Source organism: Tachyglossus aculeatus, chromosome 1 (assembly GCF_015852505.1).
Source record: "Tachyglossus aculeatus isolate mTacAcu1 chromosome 1, mTacAcu1.pri, whole genome shotgun sequence".
NCBI lineage: Eukaryota > Metazoa > Chordata > Mammalia > Monotremata > Tachyglossidae > Tachyglossus > Tachyglossus aculeatus.
Window position 1 is genome coordinate 146,138,340 of NC_052066.1, and position 26,902 is coordinate 146,165,241.

The 26,902-nt window shown below is 42.0% G+C and overlaps 1 protein-coding gene across 3 annotated transcripts in view; it reads left to right on the forward strand.

The window, feature by feature from the left end:
• The window catches only part of CDC42BPB (CDC42 binding protein kinase beta), a 110,039-nt gene that overhangs the window by 29,531 nt on the left and 53,606 nt on the right, over positions 1–26,902 (forward strand). For all 3 annotated transcript variants that reach the window (XR_005451381.1, XM_038747575.1, XM_038747576.1), the window contains exons 2-5: positions 10,733–10,824; positions 15,519–15,602; positions 17,375–17,470; positions 23,375–23,523. Coding sequence is in view for 2 of the 3 variants with exons in the window: in XM_038747575.1 (XP_038603503.1) it covers positions 10,733–10,824; positions 15,519–15,602; positions 17,375–17,470; positions 23,375–23,523 (421 nt within the window). In the remaining variant the exon portion in view is untranslated. The remainder of the gene's footprint in view (positions 1–10,732; positions 10,825–15,518; positions 15,603–17,374; positions 17,471–23,374; positions 23,524–26,902) is intronic.

Sequence of the window (26,902 nt, forward strand, 5' to 3'; positions counted from 1 at the left end):
TACATCCTTAGAAAAGAGATCCATCTCTCTTCTGATCTGCAAAGATTCATGAGCATTGGCACAGTTCCAGGAGTAGAAGGCAGTATGCAAGACTGCTGAAAAACTATTGCTTGTATAAGGATATGTCAATCGCGAGGGAGTGCTGTGTATGTAGGACTAGTCACCGTGAAGACTTTAAGTGGATCATGCCTTTGAAGGGCCTGTCTTAGGCCACATCATTTTGTCAGCGTATATCAATGCCAAGGAAGCAGGGCTTTTAGTGAAAGGTTTTGCATTCATGAATGATTCTGGGAACTCTTAAGGATGCAACCACCCTGGCCTCATCCTCACATCATCCCAGGGTACATATGAAGGTTCATCTTCTGATATGTACCAAGCTAACACAGAACCTTGCATCAAAAGGTGGTCTCTGTTAACCCAGAGACTCTAATCTCTAAGGGGGAGAAGATGACAGAGGTCCATGGGGTTTTTTCTTTTCATTCTGCTATCCAAGGTCCTGCAGAAAGTCAGGACAGTCGGGGCTCACCGTTTATAGCTGGGTTTCAAAAGGCCCAGAAATACTGAGCTCTAGTGCAAATAATAATATTAACATGAAGCAGTGCAAGACAGTCTTGCCCAGTAGTCCACTCAGGAGTTTAGGTTTTAATTTGAATTATTTTAATAATATTTACATTAAGCTTAGTTTCGTCAAATGAAAACGAAGGCCAAATGGACGTGAAGCCAGATGTCAATAAAAATGGGATGGTGAAAAATATAGTGAGTGTCTATTTACACACAACAGCAATTATATACTTTGGTTTCATATGCTTTGAAGCTTGACGTCATTTATTACTTTGTGGCAATAATTTAATTCAAATTATGACTCCTTGAACGATTTTGAGAACTCCGTGTGCTTTAAAAGGACCCGTAATGCTAGTTCCCTTTAATATCTCTTTATGGGTTTTTGCCCAAAGTAGAGCTTTGAGTGTCTTTGGCTTCTCAATTAGTACTTTTAAAAGACAAACACTTAACTGGGCGTGTGACAAAAGAAAAAGTCATGTATCATGGAATTTAAAAGGAAGCGAAACGAAAAATGCCCCACCCAAGAAATGTATGGCCAGAGTGTGGTCTGATCTTTAATGAAAGATGGGAAAAACATTTGTTTATATATATTTATATTGCCATTTTTCTTATTTGAAGATGACACTGTTGAGGCTGTGTCCATGCCCAGTAGTAGCTCAAATAAAACACTGACATTCATCCTATACATCTTGCCCAGCATAGCTCTTAGCTTGTGCATTAAATGCATTTTAGACCTTGTTGATCAGTCAGTCAGTGGTATTTATTGAGCCTTGTTGTATGCAGAGCACTGTCCTAAGCACTTGGGAGAGTCCAATATAATAGAGTTGGTAGACACGCTCCCTGCCCACCATGATCTTACAGTGCTCTTTCACCACCCCATTCGTAGCCATAAATGTGGGAGATCACCCATGTTTCTCTGTGAGCTTTGAATCAAGTCGGGGTCCGTTTGCAAATCGGACAGCTCTTTTGTTGAAGAGAAGCCATTTGAGAAGAAAGTGCAGTTGACACCCCGATGCGCTTTCACTCATCCAAAAGTGGGGGACTTCAGTCAGTTAAATTATATCCATTTCACACGTGAAGCACATCGTTTCTCTCTGGACAGTGCACTTGTTTTCAGTTTGGTCAAGACTATAAAAGGTGATGTTTGAATGAAGACATTTTGCAGTTGTTTGGGGCAGTGCTAATTTGGTGATCTACATTTGGCTTGAGGCAAGATACCTTTTCTAGGCCCTATCAGATGTGAGCTGAATAACATGATCCTGTTCAGACACCCAGGGGCCCCCTTCATATTCTCTAGCACCCGCTTCCACATGCTCAGAGGTCTTCCCCCACTCTGAAAAATCAAACTCACTTCCTTTCACCAACTGAAAATCCTTGTCCCTGGTAGACTCGAGTCTTCCTGCTAAAATCCCTGAATGAGGAGCCCTTCTCCGAACAGGGCAGGCCAGATGAGGAGTAAGAGAGTAGGCATCCAGATGTATCAGCTTCCTCATTAGTGGTTAGGCCTCCGTTCTCCCCCCGGCCCAGTCTATACTCATCTGAAAAGTACCAATGTTGTACAGTCAGGTAGGCCTTGTTGTGTGGACAACACTTCCAAGGAGTCGTCATTCTTGAGAGCACACGCCTGGGAGTCAGAAGGACCTGGGTTCTACTCCTGGCTCCGCCACCTGTCTGCTCTGTGACCTTGGGCAAGTCACTTAACTTCCCTGTGCCTCAGTTCCCTCATCTTTGAGATGGGGATGAAGACTGAGAGTCCCCTGTGGGACAACCTGATATCCTTGTAACTCCCCCAGCGCTTAGAACAGTGCTTTGCACATAGTGAGCACTTAATAAATGCCATTATTATTATTATTATCATTTCACTTCTCTATGCCTCAGTTACCTCATCTATAAACTGGGGGTTAAGTCTTTGAGCCCCATATGGGACAGGGACTTATTAGCTTGCATCTACCCCAGGGTGTAATAAAGTGTCTGGCACATAGTAAGTACTTAACAACTGGCATAAAAAAACAGCTTCGAATGAAATAAATGTCTTGCTGTGCCTCCCTGTAAATGGGCTTAGTGCCAAAGACTGAGGGAGTAGCCCCTGACACAGAACCTGCTGCCATCAGCTTGTTGCAGTGTGTTGTACCAGTAGGAGTGTAAATTAAAAGTTGAGAATGAGGTTTGGTCACACATAATAATGCTTGATCTCGAATCCACCTGCAGACACGTTGTTCAGTGACCTCATGGGGTCCATTTGGGTCACCATGAGAGCTCAAGTCCCACCTGTTATTTGACAGCCAGCCAGCCACCGGGTTGTGGGAGAGCTAAAGGAACTCTTGTAAGCCTTATAAAGGAACAACTAAGTGAATAAATACTGTCACTTCTTTTCCGTGCTTCTTAATTCTAACATCTGGCAAGAAGTTTGCCCACTCAGGTAACCCAAATCTTATGAGCAAGTCTTATACTTGCTCTCTTCCTAAAGAAATGGAAAACAGAGAAAAAACAGTGCAATCAAGTTATTCAACTGCAATTCAATTCCAGTGATATTTGTGAGCCACCCACCTGTTTTTATATATGGTGAGTGTTCTTTAAGCTTAATTTTCTCTGCTTCTGTGCATATGGTAGGTTTATTAGCAGGCACAGAGAAGTGCAGATAGATTTACATTTGACTCAGTCTCCTTATTTCTATTAATAATCATGTTTGAAAAACCAGGGCTCCTCTGTCTTAGTCGTTCCCCCCGCATATTATTTACTTATTTATTTTTGGCTCCCTCCCTAAGGCCACCAATTACCTCCCTTTAGCCGATTTCCTTGAGTTCTTTTCTGTCCTAATTCTCCTTGCTCTCTTGGTTTTCTGTGACACTTTGGACCACTCCCTCCCTCTGAAACAGTGTCAGACCTCGGTTTTGCTGACACAGATCTTCTCCGGTTCTCCTCATACGTTTCCGAGTGTTTTTTCTCGGTATCGTTTGCAGTCCTCTCTTTTGTCTCCCCTCCTGAACTGTGGCTGCTGGTCCACGGGCCTCTTTTTCCACACTTAACGTTGAATCTGCAGACATCCCTGCCGTCTCCCCCTACATGTTGTGCTTCTGGATCCGCCCCTTCCTCTCCACCCATCTTACTCCCACTGTGGTTCAAGCCCTGGTAACCTCATTTTTAGGCCATTCTAGCAGCCTCCCCTCTGGTCTCTCAGCCTCCAGGCTGCCTCTTCCCATTGCACGGCCGGGCGGCTCATCTTCCTGAGGCATCGTTCGGCCCGCGTTTATCTTGGCTGGCCAGGCATCCAGCCCACACTCCTCACAGTTGATTTTCAGGCTCCCCACCGACTCATATGTTCCATTCAATCAATCAATCAATCAATCAATCGTATTTATTGAGCGCTTACTATGTGCAGAGCACTGTACTAAGCGCTTGGGAAGTACAAATTGGCAACACATAGAGACAGTCCCTACCCAACAGTGGGCTCACAGTCTAAAAGGGGGAGACAGAGAACAGAACCAAACATACCAACAAAATTAAATAAATAGGATAGAAATGTAAAAGTATAATAAATAAATAAATAAATAGAGTATTAAATATGTACAACCATATATACATATATACAGGTGCTGTGGGGAAGGGAAGGAGGTAAGATGGGGGGATGGAGAGGGGGACGGGGGGGAGAGGAAGGAAGGGGCTCAGTCTGGGAAGGCCTCCTGGAGGAGGTGAGCTCTCAGCAGGGCCATTCAGCCATTGAGAAGCAGCGTGTCTTAGTGGAAAGGGCACAGGCTTGGGAGTGTCAGGGTCATGGGTCCTAATCCCAGCTCTGCCACTTATCAGCTGTGGGCAGGAAATTTCCTGCCCACAGGAAATTCATTGAATGAATTCATTCATTCATTCATGAAATTCATGAAATTCATTCATTCATTCAATTGTATTTAGTGAGCACTTACTGTGTGCAGAGCACTGTACTTAGCGCTTGGGAAGTCCAAGTTGGCAACATATAGAGACGGTCCCTACCCAACAGTGGGCTCACAGTCTAGAAGGGGGAGACAGACAACAAAACCTATTGACAAAATAAAATAAATAGAATAAATATGTACAAGTAAAATAAACAGAGTAATAAATACGTACAAACATATATACATGTGGTGTGGGGAGGGGAAGGAGATAAAGGGGAGGGATGAGGGGGAGAGGAAGGAGGGGGCTCAATCTGGGAGCAAAGAGCAAGGAAATGCTACTTATTTAGTTCTTCCCAAGGATTTGGTGCATTGCACCCAGATGGTGTTCAATAAACGTAAATACCTTAACCACTACTGGGGCCTAAGTCAAATAATTTTAACTCAGTTTCAACACCCCCACTTCCTGGACTTCCCTTCATCTCTCCCCACCACCAGTTGTGAGCAGCCCCGAACTCAGTCTGCAGTTGCGCCTGTTCAATTTTTATCCCCTCCAAGGTCCTGAAGCTCAGCCTTACCCTCTGTGAGTGACTGCTGGGGACTGTCTCTATATGTTGCCAATTTGTACTTCCCAAGCGCTTAGTACAGTGCTCTGCACATAGTAAGCGCTCAATAAATACGATTGATGATGATGATGATGATGATGATGGCCCAGGTCCAGATCTTTTCTCCCTCCTGGCCATGGCATGTGTCCCACCAGAATCCCAGCCCTCTCCAAACGCCATGAAGCATAGAAAGTCCCTCCTCTCCCTCTACCCCTACCACCTTCTAGAGCATGGAGGAAAAAAATAATCATAAATAGGGGAGGCAGTATGCCATGGTGTAAAGAACACAGGAATGGGTGTCAGAAGACTTGGGTCCCAGTCCTGGCTCTGCCGCTTGCCTGCTGTGTGGCCATAGGCAAATCACTGAACCCCTCTGTGCCTCATTTTCCCTCTTCCTCCCGCTTAGATTGGGAGTTCCATGAGGGATAGGAGCTGCATCCTATCTGGTACTTATCCCCATCCCTTAAACATTGAATAAGTACTGTCATTGTTATTTAATATTAGTCCTGGGTAAGGGGAGCCAGGTATGGCTGACTGCTCTAGGGATCTGCAGACCCAGCAGGTGGAACTAGAGGTCATCTCACCTTTGCTCAGAAATGAGGCCAGGCTGCATTTATCCATTTAAGGTGCCAGAACCTTTAATTGCTGTTGTTATGGGTGGGGAACGGGTTTGCTAAGTCTTTTGGAGTGTACTCTCCCAAATGCTTTGTACAGAACTCTGAACATAGTAAGCACTCAATAAATACCATTGATTTGAAGAAACGCTCTGGGCATGTTACTCCCTCAAAAATCTCCAGTGGCTGCCTGTCAGTCTACGCATCAAGCAAAAGCTCCTCCCTCTTGGCTTCAAGACTGTCCATCACCTCGCCCCCTCCTACCTCACCGCCCTTCTCTCCTTCTCCAGCCCAGCCCGCATCCTCCGTTCCTCTGCCGCTATCCTCCTCACTGTACCTAGTTCTCGCCTGTCCCGCCGTCGACCCCCGGCCCACATCCTTCCCCTGGCCTGGAATGCCCTTCCTCCACACATCTGCCAAGCTAGCTCTCTTCCTCCCTTCAAAGCCCTACTGAGAGCTCACCTCCTCCAAGAGGCCTTCCCAGACTGAGCCCCCTTTTTCCTCTCCTCCTCCTCATCCCCCCCACCCTACCTCCTTCCACTTCCCACAGCACTGTTGGGTAGGGACCGTCTCTATATGTTGCCAACTTGTACTTCCCAAGCGCTTAGTACAGTGCCGTGCACACAGTAAGCGCTCAATAAATACAATTGGATGAATGAATACATTTGTACAGATTTATTACTCTATTTTACTTGTACATATTTACTATTCTATTTATTTTGTTAATGATGTGCATATAGCTTTAATTCTATTTGTTCTGACGACTCTGACGCCTGTTTACAGGTTTTGTTTTGTTGTCTGTCTCCCCCTTCTAGACTGTGAGCCCGTTGTTGGGTAGGGACCATCTCTATATGTTGCCAACTTGTACTTCCCAGTGCTCTGCACACAGTAAGCACTCAATAAATATGATTGAATGAATGAATGAATCAACTTAGTTTCCAATCCATAACTGCTGTATTTCTCCGTTCCTGCAGCCTTTTCATTTTTCATCCAAAGCTCTTGGGGCCAAATAAATGGCCTGTGATATCCGTACTAACTTGCCCCAAAATTGACTTTTACAGATGTGGAAACTGAGGCCCAGAAAACTTTAACTGACTCGCCTGAGATCACACAGCAGATAAGTCACAGAGCAGGGATTAGAACCCAGGTCCTTCCGACTTCCAGGGCCTTGTTCTTTCCAACTAGGCCATGGTGCTTCTCTTTCTGCCGTGCTCTACACCGTCCCATCACCAAAAGTTCTTGATCCAATTATCTGATTATTTTCATGAAAACTATCATAGAAAAAAGGGAAAAGCTTATGTAATTTGATAGTCATATATTATATGTAGATGCCATTTGCCTTGATTTCTTCCCCCACTCTTTACACTGTATGTAATTGAAGAACGTCTGTGAATCTGTATGGAGTCTGGACTATAACTTCTCTTTTGATTTAACCTTTTTGATCGGGTCTCTAAAAAAAGTGCTTTATTTTTAAATACTTTTTTAGTGATCCTGTAGTCTCTGATTCTTGTTGTAACCAATTTGGAATCTGTTACTTTCTTTTCCTTTCAGTACTGTGTTTTTGTTTCTGTAGAACTGTTTCTGTAGGTTGTCCTCTTTCTTGGATTCTTTTGCCTTCCCTTTTTTCCCTTAGGTCTTTTATAGTGCCCGAAGGTTGTTGGAACCTTGGTTCCCCAAAGTTCATTTTCTTTAACTTGTAAACGTTTCACCTTCATTTTCTTAATGTCATAAAATCCTAAAGTGTCATTTTTGTGTTAGGCCAACAGTCCTTCCAGTTTTGTGTTTTATATTCATTGTCGTATTTATTGAGCGCTTACTGTGTACAGAGCACTGTACTAAGTGCTTGTTTTATATGTAACAGTAATAAATAATAGTATTTAAGTGCTTTCTACGTATCAAGTGTACTAAGAACTGGAGTAGATTCATGTCAGTCAAGTTAGACGCAGCCCCTGTCCCAATCTAAATTGGAGAGAGAACAGTGATTGAATCCACAGTTTACAGAGGAGGAAACTGAGGCTGAGAGAAGTCAAGGTAACCCAGCAGGCAAATGGGAGAACTGGGATTAGAACCCAGGTCCTCTGCCTTCCCAGGTCTATGCTCTTGTCCACTAAGCCACGCAGCTTCTCATCAGAGGTGGTCATAATTCTGACAGTGACAGAGTACTTGGAGAAACAGGGTCATGTTTGCCCTCCTGAACATCCTGCTTAATATTTGTGGTTGTACCTTCTAGCATCTCTAACTTTTCCCCCTCCATCCCTGACTCTAGCCACACATATAGGCCCATCACAGATGGCTTTATTCAAGCTTATTTGTTGTCTGCCGGGACAACTTTCTGTAGTAATGATACTTCTCACCCGCTTTGGTCAGTCAGTGGCCTACAGGTGACAAAATGTCGATAGGAGAGCAGTCCAAAATGGTAAGAAATTGGGAAAGGGGCCCTTAGAAAGGACTAAGAAATCAAGGAATCTGTCAGTGGAATTTATTGAGTGGACTTAAAATCATTTGGAAGGACTTGGGATTAATGTCAGGAGGAACGCCTTCACTATAATGGTTGTGAGACTGTGACGTGCATTATCAGGTGAGGTTGTGGAAACTCTTTAGATATTGAGAAAGAGCATTGGCTAGTATGCTTTAGTTGCAGTACTGCTTGGAAGCAGGAAGATGAGGTTGGGCCTTGGCATTGCCTAGAGAGGTTGTGGAATAGATTTCTGTGAAGGCAGGCTTGGACTGGTCAGCAGATGGGATATTGGGAAAATCCCGGTGGATTGTAAGCTCATTGTGGGCAGGGAATGTGTCTCCCAACTCTGTTGTATTCTCCCAACCTCTGCACCCGGTAAGCCCTCAATAAATACCACTGATGATGAATTGCCATGAGCAGTTTCAGTGTGTATGTCACTTGTGGCTTTTAGTCCCTTTACTGTCACTTGTGGCTTATAGTTTCTTTATATTCACTGAGTGGCTATAACTGATTGTGAATCATCGAGCCACCCAGAGTCATTAAGAGTTTGGTGGTTTAGAAGTAAAGGAACCTCCTCCCCACCTAGTCCTCAAGGGTTTTTGCAGGAAGGCACGATAAGAATTTTGGAACCACCGAGGCCCCGAACGGAGGTTAGGCTAGATTCTCTTTTGTCTAGGTTGGTTATGCCGGAGGGAAAGTGGATAGACTCGATAGTGTTTTTCAAACCAGTTGTCCTCTTCTGGCCCTGGATGACAGTAGGGAGTATGTCAGTGGATAAAAGGAGCCCCTTTTAATTGCGCTCACCCTACTCCGTCCCACCCAGAGGGCTGTGAGAGCTTTCTACCAGTTCTTCAGACCACAAGTCGAAGAACCATGGCGGTTCATTGCCCTTAAATCCTCCAGAAGCCTGGTGGTTTTCTCCTCCATCCTTTTTATAGTTTAAACTTCATGTTTTCTACTTTCTAACCTTTTTTATTACGTATAAATGATGCTTAGAAATAACAGTCTGTCATTTTCACTTCAGTTTATAAAATAAATGCTGGATAACTTCCTACTAGACTGGTTCACCATAAGCTTTTCAGTTAGTGTGTGGTTGAAGCAAAGCTGTTTGCATTTGTAATAAACTTTCCAAAAAAGGAAGGTAGGAAATTCAATTGATTGGAGGCCTGAACCCCTCAAGAAAGCAGAATATCGATTTCTTTTGGGGGGGCTTGGGTTTGTGAGGAAGTATTTCATATCACCTGTTACCCATTTTCAAAATTATTATAAAATCTTCTCTGTGAAGTGCTTAGGCAGTTAATGGAGATGGTTGTTTATTCTGAAGCAGTTTAATTGTGAGGCGTAATGAATTGGTAGGTGGTAGGTCAAGGAAGCATCAACTCGAAATTTAGACAGCCGCTGAGGTAGCTACTGTCTTAAGGTATATGCCTTGATTTTCCTCATTTCCTCTAGACTGTGGGCAGGGAACGCATCTACCAACTTTATTATATTGTACTCTCCTAAGCGCTTCGCACAATGCTCTGAACACTGCAAGCGCTCAATAAATATGATGGATTCCTCCTTCTCCCCAGGTTCCTCCTGCATAGTCCTTTTAACAGAATTGCTATGTTGATTGGTATTGGTTGAGAAGCAACACGACCTCGTGGAAAGAGAATGGGCCTGGGAATCAGAGGACCTGAGTTCTAATCCCAGCTCTGCCACTTGTCTGGTCTGTGACCTTGGGCAAGTCACTTAACTTCTCTGCACCTCAGTTCCCTCATCTGTAAAATGGGGATTCAATACCTCTTCTCCCTCTTACTTAGACTGCGAGTCCATGTGGGATCTGATTATTTCGTATCTACCCCAGCTCTTAGTTCAGTGCTTGACACATAGTAAATGCTTAACACATACCATAATTATTGTTGTTATTATTTATAAAGTCTAAGCAGATTAAAGACAGTGTGCCAAGTGACTAATTGTGAGAAGCAGCGTGACCTAGTAGAAAGAGCACGAACTTGGAAGTCGGAAAATCTGGGTTCTAATCCCAGCTCTGCCAATTACCTGCTGTGCTGTATTGGGCAAGTCACTTTGCTGTGCCTCAGTTTCCTCCTCATGTAAAATGGGGATTCTGTACTGAGCCCCATGTGGGACAGGGACTTTGTCCGACCTGATGAATTTGTATTTACTGAGAAGCAGCGTGGCTTAGTGGAAAGAGCACGGGCGGGCTTGGGAGTCAGAGGTTGTGAGTTCTAATCCTGATTCCATCACTTGTCAGCTGTGTGACTTTGGGAGAGTCATTTAACTTCTCTTTGCCTCAGTTACCTCATCTGTAAAATGGGGATTAAGACTGTGAGCCCCACGTCAGATAACCTGATTACCTTGTATCTACCCCAGCGCTTAGAACAGTGCTTGGCACACAGTAAGTGCTTAACAAATACCATCATTATTGTTATTATTATTATTTACCCCTGCACTTAGAACAGGGTTTGACACATAGGAAGTGCTAAACAAATACCGTAGTAATACTAAAGTGAGTGTTTTACAAGTGTTCAGAATTAACAGTTTAATAATTATGTTTTTCATAAGAGGTAGTAATTTAGAATAAATTGATTTTGGTTTTAACTTAATTTTATGTTCTTGTTTTGTTTATAGCAAAGCCGTTTACCCAGCTGGTAAAGGAAATGCAACTTCATCGAGATGACTTTGAAATCATAAAAGTAATCGGAAGAGGTGCATTTGGCGAGGTAAGGAGTCATTAATTCGACTTTAGGCCAGTCTGGTATAAACAGGTGCAGTACCTGGAGGGTTTCCCATAGCTTTCTTTTAATTTGGTTTATTAACAAAAGTATCATGGTTACAGCCTGGGAGGTGATTATTCTACTTCGTAGTAAGCGGGTATGTGCGGTGTTGGTTTATTGATGGCGCATAGGAGAGAGAGGGAATTGAGTGGAGTGCTTTATTCTCGTCCCTTCCCAGTCAGAGAACTGTAGGTCCTAAATCCATAGATTAAACCGGGGTTGAGGAAGATGTACCACTACATATGGCATCAGGATACAGTTCTGGGTGTCCTAACCAGGGCTTGTACAAAACAACACTGTCTGCTGACATGAAAGCAGGCATTCACTCCTGGAAACTCCACTGTTACTCTCCAGCCACCTTCTCTCTCCTTCCCTACGAGTCACTAAGAAAAGTGAATACAGGTGGTGGGTTGAATCACCCTGAGATGATTCTCTTCTTGAAGTTGGTATGGGTCTGTTAGGAAGGAGTGACTTTAGAAGGGAGATGGAGAATGGCTTTTGCCTTCCCAGCAGTTGAGAGATGGTCAGTCAACAAAAGCCCGTATTTAACATCTGCAGTCAACCCCTGCACTATAAAATAAGAAGACTCCACTGTATTAAACACTGAGAAGACAGAACAAAAACGGCAGCAGTGAAAATAGTATTTGATTCTTGGTTAGAGGTCACCATGGCTCCTCATTGCTCCAGACGTGTCCTGTTCCAGTTGGCCACAACTTTCCCAGCTTTCCAGTGTGTGCAGGTGGCTCCTATCCACTCTTCACTTCCGCAGAGATCGAACTTTCACTTTCGTGGAGTCGGATTGGGAAAGGGAGGAGCTATGCTCTTGCCAACAAATTTAGCAGAGTAAGACCCAGGAATTCCTGAAATAGGAATGCTCAGTCCAGGCTGAACTACTGTTTCCCGCAGCTTCACAAATAATCATCACAGCAAAGGATTGCCTTTTGGTGCTCACTGTGGCGAAGAGATTGACCTACTTTGATCTTTTCATCTACAGTGACACACATGGATAAAATATCACAACCGGTCATCTTAAAACAGATGTATTTGTGTATAAAATGTGTTGGGTGGTGATTTTTTTTGTGTTTTAATTACACATAGGTGTAATGTAGTTTTAGTACAAAAAAATACCATCCAAATAATTTTTTTATTCAAAACATTCTCCTTCCAGAAAGTACACATGTAGCATAATGAAATTGTGTCATTCCCTGTTATAATTTGCTGTATACCTTGAGCAAATGCTCTCTGTAGGCTTACTTATATAATAATAATAATGATGGCATTTATTAAGCACTTACTGTGTGCAAAGCACTGTTCTAAGCGCTGGGGAGGTTACAAGGTGATCAGGTTGTCCCACAGTCCTAATCCCCATTTTACAGATGAGGTAACTGAGGCCCAGAGAAGTGAAGTGACTTGCCCAAAGTCACACAGCTGAGAATTGGCAGAGCCGGGATTTGAACCCATGACCTCTGACTCCAAAGCCTACGAAGAGGCTCAGAATTTTCCACTGAGCCACGCTGTTCAAAAGATATGGTTCTTAAGAATGCAATTAACAGAAAGTTATGAGTATAATCCTGATGGGAAATTGTAGATGCTGAACTATGCTATGATGCTGTGGTCCCACGGGCCTCACTGGGGTTCTCGGGCCCAACCAGAGCAGGACGTCTTACCACAGGGAAGCGATGTGGTCTGTGGAAAGAACATGGGCCTTGAAGTAATAGGATCTATATTTTCATTCCAGCTCTGTCTCTTCCCTGCTGTGTGACCTTGGGCAAGTCACTTCACTTCTCAGTGCTTCAATTTCCTCATCTGTAAAATGGGCATTCAGGAGCTGCTCTCCCTCCTACTTAGCCCGTGACTCTCCCCGCGGGACAGAGATTGGGTCCAATCTGATTATCTTCTATTTATCCCAACATTTAGTACCAAGGTTGGCATATAGTAAATGTTCAACAAAGACCACGATTATTATGACTATTGTTGCGATTATAATTCATTCATTCAGTCGTATTTATTGAGCGCTTACGGTGTGCAGAGCACTGTACTAAGCGCTTGGGAAGTACAAGTTGGCAACACATAGAGACGGTCCCTACCCAACAACGGGCTCACAGTCTAGTAGACTGATTGATAGAATCTAGAAGATTGATAATTATCAGCGCTTAGAACAGTGCTTTGCACATAGTAAGCGCTTAATAAATGCCTTTATTATTATTATTATCAGTAAGTTGTTCTTCTGCTCGTGATTCTGTTAATAAGTCCTAGGAGCTTATGAAATGGAGCTAGGATCTTCTCCCAAACTGAGCCATGGCCTTTTAATACTGCTTTAATACAGCTGGCTTTTTTCAGAGAGAGATGAGCTTATGTATATTTATGGGCTATCAGCTTTTCCAATTATGGCGTTTCACGGCTTTTTGCCACTAGCATGGGTAGTTGAGTCAATTATAATTCAAGTATTAGCATTGAGATACATCCAAGGTAAACATGTTCTTATGTATAGTTTTGCAAAGGCAAACCCGTGCAAAGGACTTCAATCACACCTCAGTGTTTCCCCGAACCAGCGCCCTGAAATTTCTGGTAATCCTTTGTGGTTTTAAAATGGGTGGGGTTCTCAGGGCCCCAAAACCATTTAACATGTTGAAACTCTGCGGAGCCTGGGTGGAAGCGATGGAAGTTAAGGAGTTGGTGAAAGAGCGGGGAGAAAAAGCATGGTCCAGGAGCTGTTCTGAAGCTGTTCTGAATATCAAGACTATTAGGAGTATCCAATTGAAAAGCATCTAGATTTAGTCAGGCACCAAGGCGGGTCTTTGACAACAAAAATTGGCTACTTCCGAGTTTACAGTTATGTAATCAAAAGCCCCTTGCAGGTGAAATCATTCTGTCATCAGTGTTGTCATTAAGGGTGCAGAGATCTCATTTTCACAACTGCATTTAATCCCAAATATAGAGAGTATTGTGTGTCAATGCATTGCCAAATGAGAAGGTACTCCCCAGTTTGAATCCTGGCATTGGAAGTTGATCTCTTTTCAGATAGTATTTATCAGCTACAAAAGAAGCATGTATCAAATTGTTAGAAGAAGGATTCTGGGGCATTTTTGTACATACCTTAATATTTAAGTCCTCATCTGGGTATCCACTTTCGTTCTCTGTATCAGTAAATTATTTGAGTGTCTGTCTCCCCTGCTAGATTGTAAACTCCTCAAAAGACAGGGAGCATGCCTACTAGCTCTGTTGTACTCTTCCAAGTGCTTAATACAGTGTATTCTGAACATTATAGGTACTCAAAAATATTATTGATTGATTAAAAATGCTTTTGTTGTTCATTCATGCAGTTACACATTTCTCCATCATAAGGTTTTGCTAGAAAAGAGGGTTGGGTGCTCTTTAAAGTATATTTGATTTTTTTTTTTCCTCCAGCTCTACAAACCATGTCAGTAGTACCCAAGCAGCGAGTTTCCAAGTCATACCATTTAAGAAAATTCCAGTGTTGTTTGCAGTTTTGTTTCTTAGGGTGTTACGTGAGCCCTGTGTTCAACACAGTACTTGTGCTAAGAGGGAAATGCTTTGGCAGAAAATCTCCATTTCCGCAACTTCTTAGAGTCAGGTTCAGTGCCATCTCAATGGCACAATAAAGCCTCCTAGCTTATCAACTTCGAAGTTTTCCCAGTGATAAGTACTTTGAATTTTGTAACTTTAGCGAAGAGGCTCAAAATTTCATGTGCAAATTTTATTCCAGCCAAGGAGCATCCAAAGAAAAGGTTTTCCATTTCTGTACCCATTTACCCTCTTATAAGACAAGTTACAGAGTTGCTAGGATTTTCTGGTTCAGTAGTATAGCAGTCTAATAAATACCTGTTAATCTTTTCTTGCTCTTTGGGATTTAATCCAAATATGTTTACTCATCTTAAATTGTCTGCTTCCTTTTTCTCGTTATTTTGAAATATGCCTTTAGAATTATGTCTAGGCCGAAAGGAACTGCAATATCTACCCTTTGCATTCCTAAAACTGGATTTTAATTCCTTTATCTTAGTTTAAAGATGATGATATCACTCGGCCACCATCTCTAACTGAACTGAAGATTTGAGTTTGACAAAACTAGGTGCTTGATATACCTTTCTTCAAAAACAATGAACAGAACATTTCTCTAGTAGCCATTTGTTTTGTTTTGCAACTTAGAAAAATTGTCCGTTACACGAAATTTCTGGCTTCATTTTTCACCAGTATTTGGACCAGCTCCTGACTTTTGGTTTTGATAACTCATTTTCCCAGATAGAGAGGTTTTTCATTCACTGACTACCCACCTTGTATTTTGTGGATACCGTTCTGAATGTTAACTGGTGAAATCCATAAGTCTGTTTTTCTGGGCATAGCATCCCACCAGAAGCCTAATGTAGAACATGCATCCGTTATCTCAGGATTCTGAATGATAAAACATCCATCAGTGGCTTCATACTGAGCAGATTATTTGATGTGTGGTATTTGTCTAAAATAAAATGTTAACTTTAACCCTACTTAAACTGTCAAAAACAATCCATGTACTATTAATAGAGTTCTGTTTTTACAACGCACTTATATTTGGAATATATGTAGCTCTTGTAACTGTTTCATTAAAACAGAGTTAAAGGAATGAACCAACATTCATTTTCTAGGTTGCAGTTGTTAAAATGAAGAGCACTGAACGCATTTATGCAATGAAAATCCTAAACAAATGGGAAATGCTTAAAAGAGCAGAGGTGAGTATTGTATCCTGTATTAAAAATGCTTCTAGGGAAAAATTGTAGAGATATACAAATGCTTGACTGTTTTGGCTTCCTTTTTTAGAAATAAATGAGCTCCTTTTAGTGCAATCAATTTGGTCAGTCCCTTCCAGGCATTAAGGAGTATTCATTCACCAGACAGTCTGCCCTAGATTTTACTCTGAATTATATTGGTCAGATTTTTGTGTACTGTAAAGGCAAATCCATGGAAACCTCGGATTTCTGTTATGAACAATATGTAAAGAGGGGTATGGAAAATGGGCAGTTGATCCTTTTATTTGAAAACTATTAAGACGTATACTTGTTTCAATATTATATAAATCTAATCTATTAATTGTATGTGTTAAATATAATCAGTTGTTGAACAGAATTTTGAATTAAAAGTCTACAAATTTAGAAGTGAAAGTCAGAGCAGCTTTCCCTCATCTTAAAAAAGTTATCATTGCTGAAATTCTTAAACAGAAGAACACTTAAAAATGAGCTGGTTATATTTCTATGCTTGAAAATAATGTATAAAATAAAGTATCAAATAAAATAAAGTATCAAACAAAATCTCTGGTATTTTTGTTCACCTCAGAAGTTTATGCCAACATAATAATTGATGTGAAATGGCAAAAGTCTAAATCAAACCAGCTTTAGCATTTGTTAAATCTGAACAGCATGACTAAATGTAAATTCAAATTGTATAATCAAATATAATTTATTTTCAAGAATAATAAAGGTATTTGTTTTGTAGAGATTGTTCTCATGCTGCTATATGTGTCCAATATATTTCCTTTGGCCATTTCCACTTTTTCACTGGAGCTCATGTTTTCTTTGGACTATATAGTAGTTTTATTTAATGTGGAGCAGTAGAGAATTCTTTTTGGCTCATTCAAGTCAGCCCTGTGTTTTGTTGTTTTATATTTAGTTTATTTCATGAATCTGTGAAGTTATATTTTACAAGCAATAATATTAACTTATGTAAAAGATTGGCGTTGGAGAGGGAACCGACATTAAGTAAACAAGGGTGGAGTAGTAGGAAAGTTGCCTGCCAGCATCAGTTCTCACTTGAAAATAGATTTTTTTAGACAAGACCAGGCGTGTCCATTTATCCATTGTATTGTAGATTTAAAATTTAAGAATCTATTTCTGGCAGTTCAGTGCAGTGGGATAGTGTTTTTCAAAGAGCAGATCAAAGTGTAATCGTAAGCATCTTAATGTCTTAACCCATGTGTTTTAAAACATCGACATTTTCAGCACTGAATTATGGTAAATCAGCAAGTGTGTAAAGCCAAATCCAGTTTGGTGCCGTTATTTTAGACACTTTAATTTGATTTGCTCGTCTAGTTTTTTTTCCTCTCTGAATTAGTCTAAATTTAGCTGACTAGTCAACACAGAAAACTGGCATTTGGATCAATTGATTTTGATTTTGAAAGTCTGAGTTGTGTGCTTCCTGTCCATTGATCCTCAGTCCATCAATCAGTCGTATTTATTGAGCGCTTACTGTGTGCAGAGCACTGTACTAAGCGCTTGGGAAGTACAAGTTGGCAGTATATAGAGATGGTCCCTACCCAACAATGGGCCCACAGTCTTAATCCTCAAAAGTGGATTAAGCAGTTACAAAAATGTAAAATCCCAAAAGGCCACCATACATCTGCATGCCAAAATGAATCCAGTCTTATGTTTTGGAGTGGGAGAGATTTGCTTGTTCAGGTTTGCTTACCGGGCTGCTGCAAAGCTAACTTTCTTTCCCCCCTTCTTTACAGACAGCTTGTTTCCGAGAAGAGAGAGATGTATTGGTGAATGGTGATTGCCAGTGGATCACTACATTACACTACGCCTTTCAAGACGAGAACTATTTGGTAAGTTTGAGTCATAAAATCCTACCTTAAAAAAATTGTTATTAACATAATTCTTAATACTGACATAAGATCTTATTTTTAGGAAGATTGATACAACACTGAGTAACCTTTTAGCTTTCCTGATGCATTTTGTTCTTTGAGAGGTTCAACACGCTTGATAGGAATGCTTTATCCCAACCTAAGAATCCAAGAAATGCCTTTTCCGAAGCAGATTAATGGTTCGTCCAGTACTCAGTGAATGGCGTATTTTTAGAGGAGACTCATGATAGTTGTTCTTTTTGACATTGATCCCCTGATATCCCTTATTAATGACAATATAGATCACTTATTCTTGTCTTTATCCAATAATTCTTTCTTTATGACCTTAAAACCTGAAAATGAGTATACCCTTTTCCTTCCAACTCTTAATCAGTAATATTGAAAGTAATCATTTTTCTGTTGTACTTTAAAGTTAGTTTCAGTAAAGTGTCTTTGTAATATTTTTCATACGTGTAAGCTTACACACAACCGTACCTGAAGTTCAGAATCATTAATCAGTGAAAATTAGGAAGTTACCAGAGAATAGGGTTTGTACCTCTTATAACTTCCTTTGTTCAGAGCAGTGGACATGAGGTTGATTGATAAATGGGTTTTGATGATAAATATTAATATGTGTCTTTACTTTGTTAGATACTTGAGTTGTCTGCACTTCGGAGTGGTTTTTTTATTCTTTAACAATTAATTCTTGCCACCTAAAGTGCTGTTAATGCCTAAATTGTACCCCTCATACTTTCATTCTGATAGTCTTTTTCACTGACACCTTACTTAACTGTGATTTTGTTGTTTTTAAATTTTTCCTTTGTGAAAACTCTTATGAGTGGCTGTGGGAATGAAATTCGGTTTTGAGCACCCAACTTCAGTGGATAAATGATTCTTCATTAATTTCTGGTCCATTTGCCCATCCAGAATGAGTGTGTGTATGTGTGTGCACGGGCCCGTACACGTGGATGTGCTATAAATGTACACTCAGTGTGTGTGTGAGTGCATGTGCTGTATATGTACACTCACCAATTATAGCGTTACAATATGGTGATTTTATATTCATATTTACCTACTTAAAGTTGAAGAACTTTTTGTCTCTAGTGTGTATCATATTTGCAAAAAACTCAAATCATTAGCAAATAGCTATTGCGCTTAGTTTTAATGAATACTGATTTTCATCTATTTCTAGAGGAAAGCTTCCAAATCCCCCAACAGTTAGACCAAGTAGACACTAACTGGCCATCTGTTAGAGTTGTCCTTCACTTCAAAGTCAATGCTGACGATAGGGAGACTGCAGAGGTGGTTGTATCATTGAGAGAGAATTCCTAGGACACGCTGTTCTGGAAAGTGCAATAGAGCACCTTTTTTAGCCCTGGCCATTTTGGGAAGCATTGTCCATCTCCCAGTGGTTAAGAGGGGAAAGGTGTGTCCATTCACCAGCAGAACATGCCCTTGTGTTGTTTGGGGAATATGATGATGGTTTGCATTGAACCTTCTACATTCTCTCACCCTGAAACCCTGTGCTTGGCAGCAGGCATCGCAAAACAGCTAATAGAACAAGTGCAGTTGGTGTGGAACAGAGAATTCATTCATTCATATTTATTGAGCGCTTACTGTGTGCAGAGCACTGTACTAAGCGCTTGGGAAGTCCAAGTTGGCAACGTATAGAGACGGTCCCTACCCAACAGCGGGCTCACAGTCTAGAAGGGGGAGACAGAGAACAAAGCAGAACATATTAACAAAGTAAAATAAATAGAATAAATATGCACAAATAAAATAGAGTAATAAATTCGTACAAACATATATACGTATATACAGGTGCTGTGGGGAGGAGATCTCCACTAGCTGCTCTGTGCTCTAGCCTGTTTTAAGAAATCGTTAAGTATGTTACTAGGATTGACTTGGGAAGTGGGGGGGGGGGGGGCCTCTTCCACTTTCTTGTAACGAGAGAGAACAAGGCACGAGCGGGAGCAGTGAAAAAAATATGAAAAACTACAAAGTCTAGGCCAATGGCAAAGGATTAAATGGGTTTGGGGGTTAAAGCACCTTTATAAACCACAGGTCGCTTCTTCAGATCAGGGCTGAGACCCACAAAAAGGGTACTGCGAGGAAGGTAGTTATCGTGAGGATAGGTACATCTTCAGTTTGGCGCTGCCTATTTGTAAATAGGCAGTTATTTACAGGGAGGGGAGGGAAAGAGGAAAAAAACGAGCGGTGTAATCAAAGTACATCAGTAGCCGTCCACTTACGACTGGAGAGTAGTACCCATCTGGCTTGGAGCAGAAAACCTTCCTGGGTATCAAATGTTTTTCTGGATTCACCAGTGATAGCACCTGACAAGTAAACCCTCTCTCAGGATTCTACCTGTGCACCCCCAAACTTGGGCTTGGTATTAAATTCAAACCTGTTCCACTAGTAACTCAAAGGGTGTTGCCTGATTCCGGGTTGCATGACAGAGGAAATGATCGGTCTCTAGGACATTGAGTTCATTATTTCAAAAATGAGTTTCCACTTGTCTTTGTCTTAGGAGACTTTATGGTTTGGTATTTCTAAATCTATGGTCGTTTTCCATGAGGTTATCAAATATATTCAGATTCAAAATGAATCTGTCTCAGATATTCTGAAGGACAGATGAGGAGCCAGTCATCAACAGGAACTCATTAGCCATTAGGGAATGGGGCTGTTTATTACACTGTTGAGTAAACAGGTCCCAGCAACTTTTACCCAAATATTTATTTGTTTCAATGAGAAGCAGTGTAGCCTACTTAAAAGAGCACAGGCCTTGGAGTAAGAGGACATAGGTTCTAATCCCAGCTCTGCTACCTGTCTTCTGTGTGACCTTGAGCAAGTCACTTCACTTCTGCATGCCTCAGTTACCTCATCTGTAAAATGGAGATTAAGCCTGTGAGCCCCATCTGGGACACGGACTGTGTCTAACCTGATTAGTTTCTATCTACTCCAGCGCTCAGTACAGTGCCTGGCACATAGTAAGCATTTTTCAAATACCATTAAAAAAAATCAGACATTCAATTTAGAAATCAACAGTAAGTTGGGGTAGGAAAAATAGTATTTAGTTGGAAATCTAAAAATGGGACCCGAAGGGGACTGGGCTCATGAGTGGTCTCTTCTAAGTCTTTTCAGCATTTTCCTTCACTGCAACAGATCCCTGCTTTTCAAATCATTGCCTGATATTGGGGATGGAGGACGTGGTGTTAGTGTCCTTGGAAAGAAAAGGAAGGCTCAGCCCTGACTCGTTGCCCCAGGTGGGGCATGTCGAATTGTAATACTAGAATAAAAGGGTGGTATGTTGGCATGTTCACTCTCCCCTTGCTCTGCAGGCGAGTAGGTGGATGGAATTGGGGGAAGTGTCTAGCTGGCTTTTGGTTTCTTCTCTCGCCCCCCACCCCCTTTATTTTTGAGATTGATTTAAAATACAGCAGAAGACTGTGAAGAGAAATGTGCAGAGTTTTAAAATTGGTAGATTTTTGGAGGAGGACCATATGTGTGGTTTTTGTTGCTGTGCTTTTAATGTATCAAATGTGCCTGGGACTGTGGAGCCTGGGTTAAATAATAATGATTGTATTTATGAAGCGCTTACTATGTGCCAAGCACTGTTCTAAGTACTGGGGTAGATAACAAGGTTATCAGGTTGTCCCACATGGGGCCTACAGTCTTAGTCTGCATTTTAGAGATGAGGTAACTGAGGCTCATCATCATCAATCGTATTTATTGAGCGCTTACTGTGTGCAGAGCACTGTACTAAGCGCCTGGGAAGTACAAGTTGGCAACATATAGAGACAGTCCCTACCCAACAGTGGGCTCACAGTCTAAAAGGGGAAGACAGAGAACAAAACCAAACATATTAACAAAATAAAATGAATAGATATGTACAAGTAAAATAAATAGATAAATAGAGTAATAAATATGTACAAATATACATATACATATATATATACATATATACAGGTGCTGTGGGGAAGGGAAGGAGGTAAGATGGGGATGGAGAGGGGGACGAGGGGGAGAGGAAGGAAGGCGCTCAGTCTGGGAAGTCCTCCTGGAGGAGGTGAGCTCTCAGTAGGGCCTTGAAGGGAAGTGAAGTGACTTATGCAAAGGCACACAGCTGACAAGTGGCAAAGCTGGGATTCAAACCCACGACCTATGACTACCAAGCCCATTTTCTTTCCCCAAAGCCACGCTGGTTAAAGTCAGCAGGGACCAGTACCAGGGCTGCCGAAATAGGTACTTGGGGTCAGCCCGGAACAGGTGAGAAGGAGATGGGCTAGTGAGGGAAGTGGCTGGAGCCACAGCACCACTTTTCTTTCTAAGGGGTGGACTCCTCTGGGGTTACTGAGCCAACAGCCAAGGTAACCCCCAGACAGAAGGAAGGACCCAGCCTCCCCAGGCAGGCACTTCTGTAGGATGGTGAAGCGGTGTGTCCAAGTCTGTGGCTTTCTTGTGTTTGCAGGTTTAGATGCTCCATTGCAGGCTATGCACTCTGATGATCTAGGCCATTTAAGAAAAATTTCCAATGTAAAAATAAGTTCTATCCTACTAGCAGTGGCTACAGAACACAGACACTCACAAGCAAAATTCAGAAACTTTCATTAAGTTCCAATGTTTTTAAATGGTATATGTTCAGCACTTACTATGTGCCAAGCACTATACTGAACCCTGGGGTAGATATGGGTAGATGCCAGCTAATCAGGTTGGACACTGTCCATGTCCCATATAGGGTTCACAGTTTTGATCCCCATTTAACAGGTGAGGCATAAAGTAGTAAAGAGACTTGCCCAAGGTCTCACAGCAGACAAGTGGCAGGACCAGAATTATTATTATTATTATTATTATTATTAATTATTATCAGTATTATATTTAAGTGCTTACTATATACCAGGCACTTTACCAAGTACTGGAGTGGATGCAAACAAATTGGGTTGGACACAGTTCCTGTCCCTCATGGGGCTCTCGGCCTAAATCCCCATTTTACAAATGAGGAAACTGAGGTCCAGAAAAGTGAAGTGACTTGCTCAAGGTCACAGAGCTGGCAAGTGACAGCTGGGATTAGAACCCAGGTCTTCTGACTCCCAGGCATGTGCTCTAAGCCACGCTGCTTCTCATCCATTGTTAGATGGCTGCTCCCCATTCTTAGGTACCGTTAGCCCGGGATCTGGAAAAATTTGAAGGGGAAGTAAGCTCTAAAAGGGAGAAACAAGTTGCACCTGAGAGTATTGACTCCTTCCTAAAACAGTGCCACGATAGTTTTTCACTAATCACAGCTACTGGGGTCACTTGTCCAGCCACCAGTTAACTGTTGAGAACTGTTATTCTTGTTGATAGTTCAGTGGTTTGTTCAATATTAGATTTCAGTTTGGGTTGTATTTGTTTCCGGATTTGACCCATCCGGAATTTCATTTCTTGCTTCCAATTCCTCTTATCAGATTACCAATCAGACCAGTTCAGAACTTCTCATTGATTTTTCCAGGGAGCTCTGTCTGTAATTTAGCATCACTAGGAATACAATGGTGATAACTGCATCTGGCTTTTCAATAACTCTGTGAAGTCCTTACATCCCTCGAGATGTCACTTGCCTTCAAGTGAAGGTCGTTTTGACTATTGATAACATTTATATAGTGGGGACTGTAGCCGAGTGTTGTTTGGTTGTCTGACCCACAGTGGCAAAAGGAACATCAGTCTGGAAATTTCATGGAGCTCAAAGGTATCTACCTTCAATTCTAACTCTCCGACATAACCTTTTTCTTAAGCAGAGTTTTCATTTCTAGTAGCTTGTTTAGCGGTGTGTATTTATCCTTTAATTGCCACGTGTGGTTCCTATGCATGATGACTAAATATTGCGATGTTTTTCTTCCCCTCTGCTGTTTGTAGTATTTAGTAATGGACTACTATGTGGGTGGTGATTTACTGACCCTCCTCAGTAAGTTCGAGGACAAACTTCCCGAAGATATGGCAAGATTCTACATTGGCGAAATGGTGCTGGCCATACACTCCATTCATCAGTTGCATTATGTGCACAGGTAATGACCTCATTGCTGTCTGTGGAATAAGTGAATACACGGAATATGGGTTAAAGGGCTCCTTGTAGAATACTTAGGACCACCAGGCAGGAAGAGACCTTGAAAGGTCATGAAGATCAGAACTTTCCCACATGCATAAACCATCTCATTCAGGACAGTGTCCGACCTACTCCAAATAAATTATAGGAAGGAGATTGCACCTTTTGGTAGCCTGTTTCACAATCTTCGGCCCTTAGGATCAAAGGTTTTCCTTATTTATACAATCCTCACTATCAGATTTTTAATAATTATACTGTTATCCTGCCTAAGGACACATTAGCATATACTCAGATCATGCTATTCATCATCACATTAGTGGATCTTAATATTAAAATAAGATAAACTTTAAAAAAAAATTTTTCACGTTATGATCCGAAGAATGACAACCTTTTCAGATCAATGTAGGGAGGACATTCCAGATCTGGGGACAGTTGATGGAAAATACCCTTTACACTTTCCTTCTTTTTCCTTTGTTTTGATCTTCAGGCCTCACCTCTGTCATTGCTTCTGTCAGGGCTTATCCTCGGTTAGCTTTCATGTTATTTCCCCCCTTCTTAATATGGATGTGCTATTTCTCCTCCTTTTCTTCTGTCATTTGTTTTATTGGCCATGATTCCTGTTCATCTTGTGTTTTGTCATTCTGTATTTTATTTATGCTAATTTTCTCACTTTCTTTCTGAAATTCCCAGCCTTCAAAGCCATTAGCGGACTTGAGTATTTCTCTAGCAATGTCTAGCTTTTGCTTCCAAAACAGGTGGTTTTACTGTGACTCTGCAACTGGCTGAAATCCAGCCATCAAAGACATTTTTAACTTCCAGTTGCAGTGTAGACACAACAGAAGCAGCCAATTCATTTTGAATTGGAGTGATTTTATCAGGGAACTCAGGAAACATTTCAAGTGAAAAAAGTCAGTTGCAGAATCTGCCAGGTTTGGGTCTAATTCTAAACAACATTTTATTCAGTCCCCAATGGAGGTGGTCCCCAGGGCTTGTGTCTTTCATATACAATGTCCTGGAGATTGCACCTAGGCAGATCACCCACCCAAAAGCTAAGATGTCTTAGCATGGATTTTAAAATATAATATCTTTTTGGTCTTTGGTATCTTTCCGGTCTTTTCAAAAAGACCATTGTCTGTGGAATGGTAGTCGCTCTTGAAACAAATACCACACAAAGTAACTCAGATGTACTATTCAAGACCCGGAATCTAGCTGTCCTTCCTGGTGTTGGCCTTCAACAGGATCGACAACCTTTTGATGTAGAAAAGCCAAACAGATGAATCATTTGTGGAGTTGGTGCCCAAAAGCCAGTCACGCCATTTAACTTCATTGCGAACCTAAAAATTTTAAGTGCCTCGTTCCCCCAATCTACCCCGGTACATTGCCTGTTCCGGGTGATGTATGGCAACATTAAATCATGATATGTGAAATGTAGTGTGATGACACTGAGTCATGTGGCTGCTTCTTAGCAGCAACTGTTACTGTCAGAGAGGAAGAGCAGGAGGTAGGGGAAGGAAAGAAAGGAGAAGAGAAAGGGGCGGGGGAGAAGGAAAGGAAGGGAAGAGGAAGGGAAGGACAGTGTGATGAACTGGCAGAATTCAGCCTCTTTCTCCTCCCCTCTCCTCGACCCCACCTCCCTCCATCTTTTCCCAGCTTCGAAGACCAGCCAACCCAGTGGGAATCTCCAGGGAAGGCAGGGACCCTTTCCGTGAAGGGCCGGAAAGTCCCAGCGTGGCTCAGTGGAAAGAGCACGGGCTTTAGAGTCAGAGGTCATGGGTTCAAATGCCGCCTCCGCCACTTGTCAGCCGTGTGACTTTGGGCAAGTCACTTCGCTTCTCTGGGCCTCAGTTTCCTCATCTGTAAAATGGGGGTTAAGACTGTGAGCCCCCTGTGGGACAACCTCGTCACCTTGTAACCTCCCCAGCGCTTAGAACAGTGCTTTGCACATAGCGCTTAAGAAATGCTGTCATTATTATTATTATTATTATTATTATTCCCCGGTCCAAATGGTGGGTGGGTGGTCCGCGCAATGTGGCTCGACCCCAGAGGCAGCCAGGTTTATCCCGGCCCCCTGAAGCCCCCAAGATAAGGTCCCATAGCCTAAGGCATTGACTTTCTCTGTCCCAGGTATCAGTGCATTGGGCGGTGGAGCCCAATGGCCTCGTGCCATCGGCCAGCACTTTTAGGTTGGGTGCTGTAGCAGTGCCATCTGCAAAAACAGCACCATACATTGAGGACCATTCAGTAGGGCATAGTAATAATAATAATAATGGTATTTGTTAAGCGCTTACTGTGGCACTGTTCTAAACACAAGGTAATCAGGTAGTCTCACGGGGTGCCCACAGTCTTATTCCCCATTTTACAGATGAGGTAACTGAGACACGGAGAAGTAATTTGCCCAAAGACTTTGGGAGAGAGGTATCCCTCTCTCCCCTGACACCCTTTTAGCCCAGTGCCCCGCATGGCATCTTCTAACGCCTTGCCCTCCTCCTCCCCAGCCCCAGAGCCACATTTGATTCCAGGTAGGCCTCTCAAATCGTTAATTGCAACCACCCCCGTTCCCAAAAATGAGTTTTAAACTTTTGGGCAGTGTTGCTGACGTGAATATATAGAGCTTCTCAAGGGCTGGGATCATGTCTATGTACTGTACTGTCCCAAGCCCTTGGTACAATGCCTTCCACACAATAAGTGCTCAATAAATACCACCGAGGTTAAGACAAATGTCTAATTAGAGTGAAATTTCTGATCCTGTTGTTCTACTCCATCTTCACGAGAAGCCTGACACCGACAAGGCTCTCACGTTTCCAAAATCTAATAGAACCGTACCAGATGGGCATTTCTAAGGTGCATTTTCCAACTAGTTCAGACCCCTCCTCTCTTAGGTTTCTTCTTCAGACCCTCTCCTAGGCTTTGGGCAGGACTGTGATGAGAGGGCCACAGGGCTATGTGTAGGGGAAACGTAGAAACCTGGAGTGATCGCAAATTAGACAGTGTCATCTTTCAGAGGGTGAGAAATGTTGACCTCCTCCTGCTTGATCCTTACTGGTCTGATTTTGGAGGAGGGGAGTCAATTAATTCATCAGCAAAACTGTTTCTCAAGTGTAGGGACTCCAGTAAGCTCGTCCTCTAGACTTTAAGCTCATTTTGGGCAGCAGATGTGTCTGTTATTTTGTTACATCGTACTCTCCCAAATGCTTAGTACAGTACTTAGCACAAAGTGCCAAATAAATACTACTGTTTGATATGATAGTGTCTCAATTAGAAGAGAGGAGGTATATGCAGTTTTTTTGGGTGTGGTAGCTCTTTCCAAATAACTTCAAACATTTAAAATGCTTCTGTAGCAA